General features: G+C 36.6%; 1 protein-coding gene across 1 annotated transcript in view; it reads left to right on the forward strand.

Annotated features, from left to right (window-relative positions):
* MAGI2 (membrane associated guanylate kinase, WW and PDZ domain containing 2) overlaps positions 1-15,254 on the forward strand; it is a 694,450-nt gene that overhangs the window by 406,021 nt on the left and 273,175 nt on the right. The window contains exon 3 of the mRNA XM_008493015.2: positions 8,532-8,651. Within this exon, the coding sequence (XP_008491237.2) occupies positions 8,532-8,651 (120 nt within the window). The remainder of the gene's footprint in view (positions 1-8,531; positions 8,652-15,254) is intronic.

The raw sequence follows: 15,254 nt of genomic DNA on the forward strand, positions 1-15,254 counted from the left end.
CTTCATGGTTGGTGCTACTTCTTATCTTTAAAAAATAATAATTCTTAGGCAAAAATGTGGAATCTAGACTGATTCATACCTGAATTTCCTTCTTTTCAACTTTTCGCTTTTTGAGCACTGAAAATCAGATTCCTTCTGGCCCTTGGTTAATCTCTGTATGTATGGTCTGTACTTCCAAATGCAAAAACATCCATAATTTCCCAATTTGGTATTTTCCAGACATTACATAGAATGCATTTAAGTGTTATAATGATATCTGCATTAGCAACAGCTTTTCCGACTGTTTTACAAGTATCTTTGGCAATATTCCATGCCTAACTTGACACAAAGTATTCACACTTCTCTCCTATTAGCTTTTATCTCTGAAGTCTATTGTTAACATTTTAAAAGATACTCTTGGCAAAGATAAGGAAAAAAAAAAGATGGTTTATTTTCTCAAATGATGCGCTGGCAATGGAGCTTGTACAGCTGGGCATAATGCTGGGTCAGAGCTGTTTTTAAAAGAAAATACCCTGCAGACTAAACGAGGAATTCACCAACAACAGGCAAGTGAGTGGATCCGTGCTGGGATTGCCAGGCAGTGAGTCATGTACCTTGGTAAAGGGAACACCCAGTACATCAGTGCCTATCACAGTCTAACAGCATGGAAGTGCAATGATCAAATCCTTGCATGGTGTAATGGGTAGTTTTGGATATGTCACAGTTTATTTTAAAGAAAAGTCTTCAAGTATCCATCTCAGCCTGTAGCTGCTGTGCTGCTTTTCTTCTCTGGGTGTCTTGCTGGTTCCATTGGTCCTCACAGCATTAACCAGCCAAACGAATAAATAACATCCTACCAGCAGTCCTCAGGTAGAAATACTATCATTCCCATCTCCCAGTTTTACTTTGCTGTTCATCTCCAATATGACTTAATTTTTAAAATGCATGAACTATCTTTGGGCTGGTTTTATGCATGTTGTACAGTTCTTATTATGCTGCACAAAAGCAAAAGGACAAATAGAAATCCAGGCTATGTTTAACTGGAAGCTACTCAGTACATATTGAATCTCATTAATAAAAAATTAAAAAAAAAAATTAAGGTATAGGCACATCTGGAGTGGAATAGTCTTGCCATTACCAGGCAGGAGGTTATTTCTAGTTTACCTAATGCATGTGTCTTAAATTTAAAAAAAGTGAAAATCTAAAGAACCTCAGCCTGGATGTATATTCTTTCCACACAGGACATACGTATCTGTTACTATGTGCATTGTAGGTCTAAAATCCAGAAAGGCAATGTGTCTTTTTACATTACAAAATATATTTTATCTTAAGAATTATGTGGTATTACAGAATGTGGCCACTTCAACCTAGTACAGGGTACCTTAAACTGCTCTTCTCTGTAATATGTTTTGCTTCTTCAGGAAGAATTAAAATGTGACAAACATGTAACAGTGTCATCAATACCAAAATATACTAAAAACTTAAAAAATGTGAAAATGTGTCAGCTTTTTTTTTTAAAAAAAAAAAAACAACACAAAACTTTCTTATGATGTGACCCAAATTCTGCACCTAATTTCAGTGGTCACTATATTATTGATCTGTATAGTTAATCCATTTTTTCTGTTAATATTGGTGGATACTGATGGTCCACAGTGACTGGAAAACTTTCTGTTAATTTGGATTAATTAAGATTAATTTGGATTAATTAAGCACCCAGAAATGAAAATATTATTTTCATGATGAACGTTTGGCTAAGTGCTTTTCTAATGTATGGCTAAGTGCTTTTCTATTCCTACTAAAACTTGGTCAGAACATCCTGGAGATAGTAAGAACATGCTGTTTCTTTCAAAGAGAGTCTGCTTTTGTTCTCTGTGTAGGGGTAACAGTTCAAGTAATGCTGTAGCCTTATAGCTCAGAAGCTGCTAAACACCTTGCTTTGCCTCACTATAGACCATTTAGCACCTTTGCTAGTGGTGTTCGAATTGATTAACCTGGAGATTGTCTGTGGGATCACATTTGCCAACAACCTGCTTACTAATGCAGTTTGAAACTATTACCCCTGAAAAATATTTTCAGGAATCTAGAATTAATTCCTCTGCTCCTGCAATTATTTTTATAGGTATGCAACAGAAAATTACTGGTGTTGCCTATTTTGAAAGAAGGAAAAAAAAATTCCCCATCATAACTCTTAGCAAGAAAGGTCTTATGCCACTGTGTGTTATGTTTTTGTCATGAGAAGTATCATAAACATTTGAAGCTTCCTGCTTTGTAGTACATGTAAAATCACTTTGCATCAAAATTATGTTTATTATTCTCTTCAGCTGGGAATTCAGTAGATCAAGATGAATGTGGTGTTTCTCTGCCTAATGCAGTTAGTAATTTGACAAGATAGGTATAATTTCCCATACATTTCAGTTCTGCACAGCAATAGCATCCCAGAGTAATTTGGCAAACAAACAAAAGAGCTAATTAAACGTTGCTGGATTTTTGTAAGACAAAGTGTATACAAGGTCATACCAAAGGCTCAGCTGAAGTTTATTAAAGATTAGCAGCCTGTTTCTGCAGGAGGGATCCCTCCAGCTAGTCTGATGTATGACAGCCTGGTGTACTGCTTTCCACAACAAGCTGTTGTATAGAGCAGAATTACAAAACCAGTTTCATCAGAATGCCTAATAAAAGGGCTTTCTCCATTAAAGATTGTTTTTCTCTTTATGTTTTGTTATATTTGGAACAAATAAGCACAATAAGGCCCTATTTGCTTCCATAGATTTGGAAATAGTAGATAATTATGCAAAAAGAGTTAGGTTATTACTATGCCTTTTAGTTGCACTGTAAATCCTTGTAGCAAAGACACACCTTTGCTTTTGTATTTACCTCATGCAAGAGGAACCAATCTGTGAATTTAAATGCAAATCAGCTAAATAACTACGAAGGTGTTTGGATAGTGAAGAGGTGTGCCATGTTTGCCCTTACTCTGCAATTAAAAAATGTAATAATGAAATACTTATAATAATCTCAGAGCACTGAAACTTGTGCAGTCTGTTTGTAAGTATTGGACTCTGCAGGGACCAAGACCTTTGCTTCAGCTCTTCCGACAATCATATAAACTGTAAAGGAACACCACTCATGTTATATTATCCTTGGAATGCTGCCAAAGACTATAAAATGCGTATTATTTGCTATGCAAGGATGAAGTATTCTTGAAAATGTATCAGTGGTATTGAGCACCGAACACCTTTCTCAGGCTTTCCTGTCATAGTTCTGGGATTTTTAATTTAACATTCATTTTGCTGTGCTATCACACATTACTACATGGAGTTAGCAATAAGAGAAATATTCAGAGGGCACCTTTCCTGCTCTTGAAAGTAGCAGAGGTGGACAGTCACAGTGAAGACTCAGTGCTTCTAAGAAGTAGAGATATTTTCCAAGTCCAACTGAACAACTTGTTCCCAAAAAAGCACAAATTTTATTTAATTATGTACTTGGATGCTGAGATTAAACAAGAGACATATAAAGTACTATTTTTTCTCCTACCTGTTCAAACTGACATGCAGTTCTTCCAGAGTTTATAATTCTATAGTTTTGTACTAATAATGGGAGTCTGGGCTGAACACTACCTGACCTGATAATTTTTCCAAGCTGCACTAGCAATCACAATAAATGATTATTATTTTTTAAGTGTTATAAATTGTTCTCCAGTCTCATATAAGCAGTATGTCAAAACCAGTCATTGCTATTAAATGAACTCACTCTTTTTCTTGTTCATTGCAAAGATTTTTAGGTGTCTAAATTTATACCCTAAGCTGCCTATACACAGTTAAAAGAAAAAATGCTCTTTCAAAAGCTATTTAAACAGCACCTAATTCCTCTCCAGAAACAAAGCACCATCATATAACATAGCACTGAGCATGGAAAGCCTGTGCTGAGGTATGGTAAATCAACATGTTTCTCCCACGGAACAGAAGAATAAAGAAGGTAAAATAATCTCCAAACTATCCCAACTATCCATCTTGAAGTTATAAATCCAGACAAAGCAGTTACTCAGTGAGTGACCTTAATACTGGTTTTGGGATCAAGTTGACGAATGATGCAAGCAGTGCTTATGAAATCAAGGAAGGTCAGTATCAGTATCAGTATCAGTATCAGTATCATCAGTATCAGTATCAGTTCAGTATCTGTTCAGATTTTGTAGACCAAGGTCCTGTAATTTCTAAGGTACCTACACATTGCACCAGAACACTCACTGGTGGGGACTTGTTTCTGTTACTTGCAAGTGACTCCCTTTGTATCTTATGTTCAACAGCAACAATGGATTGCAGTTGTCATAAATATGCATAGTGCAAATATGCTTTGCTGATTTTGATCTTGCAAGATTTAAAAGTATCATGTTCTTTCATTATGAAATTCAAAGATTGTTTTTTCATACATCACCATGGTAACAAAATGGTAACTGGGTTACTATTTTCACTTTACATTAATAAAAGGCTAAATACTATAAGCAGTAGAAGGTGTGTCTTATTAAGCTTTGATGCTGTATAACAGAAGGTGTTTCTGGAAAATATGAGGCTTTGAATTAAACCTTTGCTTTAAGTCTTGAATCATTGTAGTTTTTAGACCTGCTTATCTGTCTATATGAATGTAGCTAAAGACAAAATGAGTGGTAACTCTACATTAGTTATAAGCAAGGAAAAAGAAAAATTGCCTGTGGTCTATAGAATTCATACATAGAGACCTCAATGTTCAGACCTCAATGGATGCTGAAGATTCCTCAGTAACTGCCTCTAAGTCTGTAAGCCTTCATATTGCAAACCCTCTGATACTTACAGAAAGGTATACAGGAGCAGAAATATTAATAGCAGTAACTCAGTTCCTCCAGGGTATAGGAGTAGAAGAGGCAGTAACTATTGATTATGACCAGGGAATTAACTATTTTGCATGACCTGAGGTCCTCCAGGCTGAGAGAATGGGACAAATGCAGGAGGGAAGTGGGACTCAGTAAGATTTTAGAACAAGAATATTCTGGTGAGGATAGAAACTGCTGTACCTGGGGTAACTGTATGGACACATACAGCTAGCAATCATAGTTTGCTCTTTTCTGCATTTTTTTAAGAAAATAAGTAGTTGACATATCATAGAAGTACTTTGTGAAACAATACTGACCTCTAGGAGCAGACTCCCTAATGATTATAAGAGGCTGAAACCTTCCATGTTACCATCTGAGTAATAAAATTATCTCCTGGTATTGTAGGACAGTAGGTAGGACCTAGCACAGATATAGGTAGAACTGGAAAGGTACTTTCTAGAATGTCTGTTTTTCCTTAAAAAATGTTCATTTGTGTAATTTACTCATTCCAATTTAACTTTCAGGAGAAAGGATTTGTGATCTCCATGCTGAAATATCTAGTGAAACCATGGGGTGCAAGAGAAATGAAGAAAGGAAAACATCCTCTAGGATTATCAGAAGCTCTTTAGTCACCTAGGGAAATCAGTGGGAAACTGAAATACAGGGAGATTAAATTAAGAAGCTTCTATGTACAATGCACAATGGTGATTCTGAAGTGGAATTCTGGGTCTTTTTGTTTGGTCACAAAAATCCGTTAGATTCATCTTAAAGTAAAATAGGAACTATCTGAAATTTTAGAATATTACAGAACAAAATAAATTATTATATATGCAGCTCTAAACAGAGCACATCTCATGGCTACCTTACACATGGGGATAGGTGATAAACAATTTGACTGGGGAAGAGACAGGCTAGAGTTAAGCTATTTGTTAAGGATGCAGAATTAGTCTATAACAAGACTGTGTATTTAATTTGAAATAGGAGGAGCATATCAGGCAAAATATTCAATTTATAGTGCAGGGCATATGCAAATGCTATCATTTATATACCATATCCAAAAGAACATGACCAAGTCACATAAGGGCAGAAAGGTCAGGACTTTAGTTTCCAATTTAAGAGAGGGATTCAGAATCTAGAATTTAGTCCATTACACTTTTCTAGGCAAGCTGACCAAAGACTATGATCAAAGTGGAGAAACACAGGGATAAATGAGTCTGTTGTTGGACATCCTGCAAGACCTTGCGGTCTTCCATGATAAATATCCATGTTTAAAACAAACTAACCATGTCATAGAAACCAGTGAAAATTTAGATGTGAGGGTGTTCAGGAGATCATCTGGTCCAGAGCAGGGCTTACCTACACATTTTGTGTAATCATGTTTGTGTCTGATTAATAAACTTCAGGAAATCCTAGTTTGGGCACATAAAAAAATACTGAAGACATAGAAAGCTAGAAATATGCATCTGATTTGCCCTGTGCCATGTCTAGGAATCCTTGATTTGCCAAAGTGTTTTATGAAGAAGAGATAGTTCCTGTCAATAAGATGTGGGAGTGAAAAAATCCTCAGGAGAGAGCATGCAAATCAAACATCTGATGCCTGTGCTGTTAGCAGAGCTCCCAAGGAGCTTGGGGGCTTGCCAGAATGCCTGTGTTTCTGCACAGTTCTCAAAAAAGGCCTGGAGATCTTTGAGGATGTTGCTGCATCCCCAAGGTCAGATATTTCATGAGATGTAAATTTAACATATGTACAGACAATCCAAATGTTTCAGTGTTTTAACCACTCTATCCCTGAAAAACAATAGTAGTAAACCTAATGAACCCATTTCTGCAAATATGGATTTTGCAAAAATAATCAACCAAATAGTTTAAAATGATGAGATGAAAAGGGAATTTGAATTAGACAAATAAGGGAAAGTGTCTTAAAGATTTATCAAAACATATTCCTGATGTCAGATACTGAAATGTTAGCTTTTCTGTCTCAGTCTTTGCCAGAGACATTCAGGCTGCCTGTGAGGAAAGAGAGGTGTCAAGCAGTCGAGAGAGAAAGGCAAGCAGTCCAGATAACCTAATGAAGACACCATTATGTTGCTGTGTCTCCACTGATACCAAGGAATTTGGAGAGGTCTGAAGGCCATCCAGTGCTTTGTCAAAGTGAGCACTGGATAGGACTCACTGAGAGCCCAGGAATCCTTTCATTGACTTTGAGGGAACCTTACACTTCTTGTGTGCTCTGTGTTGCACAAAACTCTCCAGCAGAGTGGGAATCGCTATGAGATTAAGACAGCTGCATTTTGGGCACTGTGGAAAAAATTCACGTCTGGGGGCAATGCAAGGGATATTTTGTTCTTTTTGTGTCTGCCTGCTTCATGTGGGTATCTGAGGCATCCCCCAGAGACCTATGTCTGGCCAGCTGAATTGAGGTCTTGGCAGGCAAGCAGCTGAGTAGCTCCCTTGCTTCCACCAGTGATGAGATCTCTATTGGCTGGAATAGTTTGTACACAGGGCAAAAATGTAGACAACAATTACACTTATTTTTCTTAAACTTATGAGGAGTCTCGCACAAAATGCTTCAAGAGGTTTAAATGCAGATGCCTGAATAATAGACATAAAACAGTAAAATGAAGTAGCTTTTGTATTGGCCGACTTGAGGCTGAATTGTTACTTTATAAGTCATGATATAGTGTTTAAAGTGGTGGGCTAACAACTGAGGAAGAGTCAGCACCTTTTGCACGATATCATAATGTTAAACTTTTGTCTAGGCAGATGAAGAGCTGTGTTATAGTTGGAGCCTGGCTGATAACCAAGGATCACGGGGCCGCTCACTCCCCTCCCCCATTATGGGATGACCAGTTGCCTTTGTTGCCTTCTGCTGGACTCTTTCCAGTAGTTCCCTGTCTCCCTTGAAGTGGGGAGCCCAGAACTGGATACAGTATTCCAGTTGTGGCCTCACCAGGGCACAGTAGAGGGGGAGAATGACCTCCTTCTGCCACTGACCAGATTCTTCTTAATGCAGCCTAGGATTCCATTGGATCCTGCTTTAGTGGGAGAGTTGAACCAGATGATCTCTAGAGGAGCCTTCCAATTCTGATGATTCTGTGAATGTCTACCAGTGCTTATGTAGTTCTGTCTTCCAGAGATCACAATAGAGGCAATAATACAGGCAACTTTGAGGTTTGCCAGCCCAGTTAGCAGGTGAAGTGAATCACTCAGTCCCTTATGCCTAACCATTTATCAAGTCTACTTATAGCACTGAAACAAACACTGTGAATATAACCCTTGCGGGTCTACTTAGATTTACTATTTTGTGTAATAAATGTTAAAAAAATCATAAAGCAAATCAATAGTAGACAAGACTTTGTTTGAAGCCATAGAAAATATACATCAAATATTTGTGTTACCTCTGAATGCCTGTTGTCATTTAGGATCTCTCTAGTAACATAAAAATAATATCAGCATGATACATTTTGATTAATGAGAATAAGTAATATGGATCCATAGAACATGTTACATGATCTTAAAACATGCATCTCATACACACCTATCAGTTTTAACAAATTTAGCCACATGGTTTTGAAAGATATTCTGACAAGGAGCATGTGCCGTATGTGCTGTATAAATGTTTTACGTTGTACGTTTTGAAAAAATTGCGAAATTATCATTCTACATTCAGGTCCTGTGCTTGATAGTGTGTCTTTTGTCTTATTAATAGGCACCACAAGGCCACATAAGGAGGGGGAAGTCCCTGGTGTGGACTATATTTTTATCACTGTTGAAGATTTTATGGAACTGGAGAAAAGTGGTGCTCTTTTAGAAAGTGGAACATATGAAGGTAAGCATGCTTTTACTGCTACATCTGTCTCATGTTTCTATTCTGCTTTTTTCTAATTTGATGGAAATGCACTGGGACATCCATTACAAATGGGTCATCTGCTGTTATCAGAAATTTGTGAAGACCCATATGGCAATTGTGAAAATATTTTCATATGTAAAAGATAAATGCAGATGGGTTCATTGTAATTTTAGTATATTACACCAGGTGAGAGAAACAGGATAACACCTTGCACCTGCAGGAAGTAGTGCCTACACTAATACTAGTACCTACACTAGTTCTTTATGCCAAATATTTTATTTTTCCACAAAATTTCAGCAAACCTTTTTCTACTGTAGGACAAGCAAACTCTACAAGTGAAACCAGTTGTAACGGTGACCCTTTTCCTTTACATGTGTCATCCTGCAAGTACCAATCAGATGTTGCAAACCTCATTATTGAAATAAAACAGGATTTGCTATGTCATGTCCTATGGGTTTTGCAAAGTTATTGAAAAAAACTTATTAATTTTGTAATATGGTAGAGGGATAGAAACTGCCCTAATGACTGTAGTTGAAAAGGTCTGTACATGGGGCAAAGATCCAACAGGTTACTGCAGAACAGTGTTTCCCAAGAGAACCAATGATTCATCTGATTTTAAACATTTTCCAAAATACAACCATCTTGAAAGTGAAACTCCTACAAATGGAAGGGCAACTACATAACAGGGCATTTTAATAAAACCAGAATAATGCCATAATATCTGAAAACAGATTACACTAGCATTTAATGTAGCTGATTAATGAATTGGTCTTTTTACTGTAATCTTCAAAATTACAGGGAACACCCTTGATATGAAAAACATGACCCAGACATATGAGAATATCTGTGTGAGTAGAAACATTTACAGGAAGCAGCCCCATATTTTTACCTTAGTAAAAGAAGCAATGAAGACCTTTTTGTCCTGACTTTGTCCCTGTCAAGGAAAGCATCTGAAGATAAATAAGAAGCTATTCACCCCAAAGAAAATCATTAGCTGTGTTATAAATAGCAGTAAAGAAGGTAATCCTTCCTCACTTAATCAGCACAAAGTACTCATTGGAAAGTAAATAAATTTTCATAAAGATTTATATCAATACAGACCTTGTAACAAAGATTTCCATTAAAGAAGGTCAAGGAAAGGAAAATACATTGTCTTTTCCTTTTCTACTCATTTCAGCACTGCCTAAAACCTCATGGTAAAAGTTACCTAAGCATCAATATAAGTACAATACCACAATTTTATGTTTATCAAAGACTCATTAGATAACAAGCCTTTCTTGAAATATCTTTTTGTTACTTTGGGTGTTTTAAACTAACATTAAAGAAGCTTAAGTGTAGCACAAGTCCATCATCACTTTACCATGTAATTTCATTAGTTTGTAGCAAGTTTGTAGAGACTGAACTGCTAGGATAAATTAATTCACAGTGCTCTTCTGTCCCTTGGGGCACACTGAGAGGTGTCCTTCAATACCACCTACCAGAGATGAGTGAACAGGAAGGTGAAACACGGGCTGAGGAAGTCTGCATAGCTCAAACTGGCTGAGGACCCAGCTGAAAACAGGTCCAAAGTTGTGACTCTGCAATGTCTGTCACAGCATTTGCTGATTGCAGATGACAAGTTCACTGAGGCCAAGAAGTCAGAAACTAAACACATACCAAAATAAACTCTACAGAGCAATTTCTGTATAAATCCTTCTTCAATTCCCAGGTTTCCCAATCACCAGATGTGCATTCTGACAAAGAATAGGTAATATATTATCTCTCTGTGTATTGAGAGTGTGTATATTTGCCATACGAATTATGGCAAATAATAGGTAACACATTAGAAAATATACGTAGTTTACAGACTGTTCTCACACAAAGAGTTTTGGAGATGACCTTCCAAAGATACACTCCCTGTTTCCTGATTAATTCCTCATGACTGTAGAACCTTCCTTGGGGAAGGATTTTGCTAATCATTCTGTCACAAGTTTTCCTGAATACATTAAGCCTTCAGTGATTAAGTTTACTGGTGACAATTATTCCAACCAGAGCAAAGAAGTTTTCAGTTCCCCTCAGTAAGAGAAAATGATTCTTGAATCCTTCCATAGATCAAACAACTTATGTGATCGTGCATATTCTGGGAGATGAATTTTGTCTCCCTATCAACACTGGTTGTCAGGCCTCTGAAATAATAGAATCATTATGGTTAGAAAAGACCTCTGAGATCATCAAGTCCTACTGTTAACCTAAAAACACCATGTCAGCTAAATCATGTCCTGAAGTGCCACATCTACACATTTTTGAACACCTCCAGGGATGGTGATTCCACCACTTCCCTGAGCAGCTTGCTCCAATTTATACAGGCAGGTCTGTGCATAATAGTGACATTTGCAAGTTTTACTAGATTGATGACTAACTGAATTAACTACTAAATGAATCATCCATCTTTTTAATGATCCTAAATGTTAATAGATTGGTTTGCAGATTTCCTTATTGTTTTTATTTTTTTTTTCCTTGAAAAAATAATTCTGTATTCAGTTGTTTCTATGGCTTAGCTGAGTCACTGACTGCCTAACCATTGCCACTATGTACCAATTTGTCTCTACCACAAAAATTTTTTAAAGAAGGGATTTCTCATCTAGTTGAGATAAAAAGACAAGCTCTGTATTGATATGTTGTTTTTTACCACATCTTGACTAGAAGGGTTTATTCAGTCGAATTACCTGCTACTGCATAAATTCCAAAGAGAATTAGAAACATCCAGGTAAACCAGAGGATAGGAAGGCCAAGTGGAGACTTACCTGACACTGAGTTTTTTATTGTTCATTATAATATTTATTGTTGTTGAAAGGACTGATACTTTCTCGTAGTAATCAGGAAACCAGTGAAAATACTCAGAAAGTTTTTTTCTGGTGCAAGCAAATAATAGTTGTGATTTCAACCTGGACAGGATATAATCAAAAAGTGGAACCAGTATATATTCTTAGAAAAGTGCAGTTCTATATTTTTGGGTTTTATTTTAAGCACACATTATTTTTTGATTTTTAAAATAGTTTTTTATGTTCTAAAAACTTCAGGAGGCTCTGTGACCTCCTTACTCCTTGCCTTTCTTTGTCTACGACTGTTGTGATAACTGTGAATGACTGTAGTCTTCGAAAATGCTGTAGGAAAGCACCAATAAGTTCATTACAAACACTGCGCAACTCTTTTTTAAATGAGTTTTGCAAATATGAAAATACATAGTTTCAGTAGCATCAAATCTAGTACTATTTTGACCTTTTCTATTTATGCCTTTTTGAGCAACTGCTGAAAAGTCCAAGTCATGGATTTTTAAGCATATATAGTGGTACATAAACATCTGTTGCATGTTTTCCAGCTTACCTCTGGTAGAGTCCATGGCAATCCAGATGACACTACTCAATGCAGAATGTGAGAAAGAATACAGATCCCACTTGCACTCTCAGATTAACAGTCCATGACATGTTAAGTTCAGTGAGACTGTCATTGAGTTCTGAATTTGTAATAAAAGTTCAGTGAATTCCATCAATGAGTTGCCCTTTGGGGCAGGGAGTGTTTGCTTAAAACACACCAAACTCACTTATTTGGAGATCTCTGTATAATAGTACAGCCAAATCTTAAAGGGTTTAACTTTGGTTCTTTTTAGCAGAATTCCAATATACTGCACTAATTTGGCCCAGAATTATAACATCACTGGAGATAAAACTTATTTCCAACACAGATATTGGAGTAATTTCTGTACCATATTTCTGTACCAGTGGTGGAAGTGAAAGCCACCTGCCTCTATTATGTGGACTCATGGAGTCATTCCAGAGGAGGGCCACCAGGATGATCAGAGGGCTGGAGCACCTCTCCTGTGAAGACAGACTGAGAGAGTTAGGGTTGCTCACAGCCAGGAGTAGAGAAGGCTCTGGGGACACCTTAGGCCAGCCTTCCAGTACCTGACAGGGGTCTACAAAAAAGCTAGGTAGGGACTTTTTAGGAGGACATATAGCAATAGAGCAAGGGGTAATGGCTTTAAATCTGACACAGTTAAATTTAGGTTAGATATTAAGAAGGGACTCTTTAGTGCGAGGGTGGTGGGACACTGGAACACACTGCCAAGGGAAGTTGTGGAGGTCTCATCCCTGGAAGTAGTCAGTGTCAGGTTGGATGGGGCTTTGAGCAACTTGGTGTAGTGGGAAGTGTCCCTGCCTATGCAGGGATGTTGGAACTACACAACCTTTAAGGTCCCGTCCAGCCCAAACAATTCCGTGATTCTATGTAGCACATGAGGATGTGAATCAGAAAAATCACTCACATTCCTTTTCCAGTTTTTGGAATGAATTCCATAGATGATCTTTGAATCAAGAACATGTGCAAATCTCTACAATGCAGAATAACAAAGGTGTGATGAACAAACTGTATGTGTATTTGTCTGATGTCTTCTATGACTTCTCCAGGAGGTGGTTTGGTACAGGATACTGTCATCTCTCTGACATACCAGAACTTGTAAGGAGGCTTCATGGACCACTGACTTTAAAGTCTTTTTCCATCTCCTTATTAAATCAGCAGAATTTACTTAGACAGCACAGCATATCTGCAGACTGAAAATGTACTTGAAATGTATATTGGTTAAGAATTAAAATGTTAAAAAACTGAAATGTAACAGCCTCAATATTATTTTCAAAACCCAGATATGTTAAGGCACTTGATTGAAGGTTATGGTAAGACATCATTATGAAGAATAAATAATGTCAGAGTGTAAAAGTAATGCATACTATGGATAGAATTGCCTTTTAAAAGAAACATATGCAAAAGCTGTACCAGAAATAACAAGAATTGTTCAGTGTATGAATACTATTAAGAAAAAGAAATGTCTTATAATCCTTAAGATATAAATACATTTCAAATACACAAAAGCAAGGGGGATTTTAGCAATGTGGAACTGCAGACATAAGAAGTGCAGACATAGAGAACCTTATTCATATCTATTAAAGATGTGGCAAAATTATGAAAATAAGTGAATTCAACTAGTATCCCTGTGATTAATGTACTAAGTAAATCTCTCTTTTTTTCAATCAAATTTTTGTTTGCCTCAGGAGCTCCATATAGGTTGTTCTATAAAATACATCTTGTTTACTATTAATGTAAGAATAGATATTGATTTTATACAATGAAAAGAAATAATTTTAATTATTGTGCCATTAGTTTTGTCAAAAGTCCACTTTTTATCATTTGTGTGTTTTGGTTTTTTTTTTGTTATCTCAAGTTCATCCACAGCTTAAAACTCAAAGCTCACTGAAACCTTTACTGACTTACATGATCATGGACTTCCTTTGGCCCCACTGAATTCCATGGTAAAACTCCAGCTGGCACAGAGAGAGAATTTCACCCTAATTTTTTTTTAGATTGAGTATTGTTTGGCAGAAGGCTGATTGTTAACTAGAATTTCCTTATTATTCAAGAACTCTGTAATTACTAAATCTTTTAAAAATACTTAATAGATCCCATCAGTAAAAATCTAGTGTTTTGTGTTACTTGTTTATTTGTGGACTGAAAACTTACAGTTGTTTTAGAAACAGTTTTAAGGGGTCAGTTTACACGTTTGTGTCATCATGGGGAAGTGAATGTGGACTGAAGCTGAGGTCTTACTGGGGACTCCTCCCATGTGCCAGCAAACTGGTAGGTGCTCTGGTTCCATTCACCTGCAGACTCCTCGTACCCAAGAAGACATTAAGTTTCATGTAGGCTTTCATTCCATCTCTCAAGCCAAATTTAGCCCGAAACCCTAATGATTTACACACTTCTGTTCAGCTAATGTATTCTCAATTAGTGTTCCATTTTATGATCTGTCAATTTAAAATATGATTTAAGGAGTGCTTCAAGTGAGCAATGGAGTTTTTAATTGGTGACAATGGCTTTATAAAGAGATGGTGTTCGATTTCAATAGTTCTGATTCCATTCTTGTTCATAAAAATTGCAAGGAATCCAAAATTCCACCCACTTACTGCATGCAACATTCCCTTATGCGCAGAACATCCTGAGCACTCTACAGCAGAGGGGTACAAAGGAAATTAATCAAGATAAAGATAATAAATAGTGCCTTCCTAAGACCTGAACACAGTAGTAAATTAAATACTCTGATTTAAAATGGAAAACAAGGGAATTATGAAGCTAGCTATATATATATATATAAATAGAAGTAGTCCTTCAAAAGCCATGTCTTTAACAGCAGAAAATGTTTTCAAGGGTGAAGATGAATGAAATTCAGGATTTCATAGTAAAGATCACATTCCTGGTGAAAGTGCCTCTTGAGCTGGTAGATCGATATGATCAATATATCAATTTGATGTCCACTTCTGATCACTGCATTCAGAGAAGATGTAAATGTGTTTATGTCAGCAGTTAGGTAAAAAATTATGAGAATAAATCTTAAATACAGTCAGTGGCTCCATGGTGTGAGTTTTGTATCTGTTTTGTATTAGGATTTTATGGGCTTTGTTGTGTTTCCACTCTTACCCTTGGGGCAAAAGAGAAGGTTGAATCTCATCATTAAATACGAAATGCAAAGAACTAGTGATTTTTTTCTTAAAAGATAAA

The sequence above is a fragment of the Calypte anna genome, chromosome 1, assembly GCF_003957555.1.
Source record: "Calypte anna isolate BGI_N300 chromosome 1, bCalAnn1_v1.p, whole genome shotgun sequence".
In the NCBI taxonomy this organism is placed as follows: Eukaryota; Metazoa; Chordata; class Aves; order Apodiformes; family Trochilidae; genus Calypte; species Calypte anna.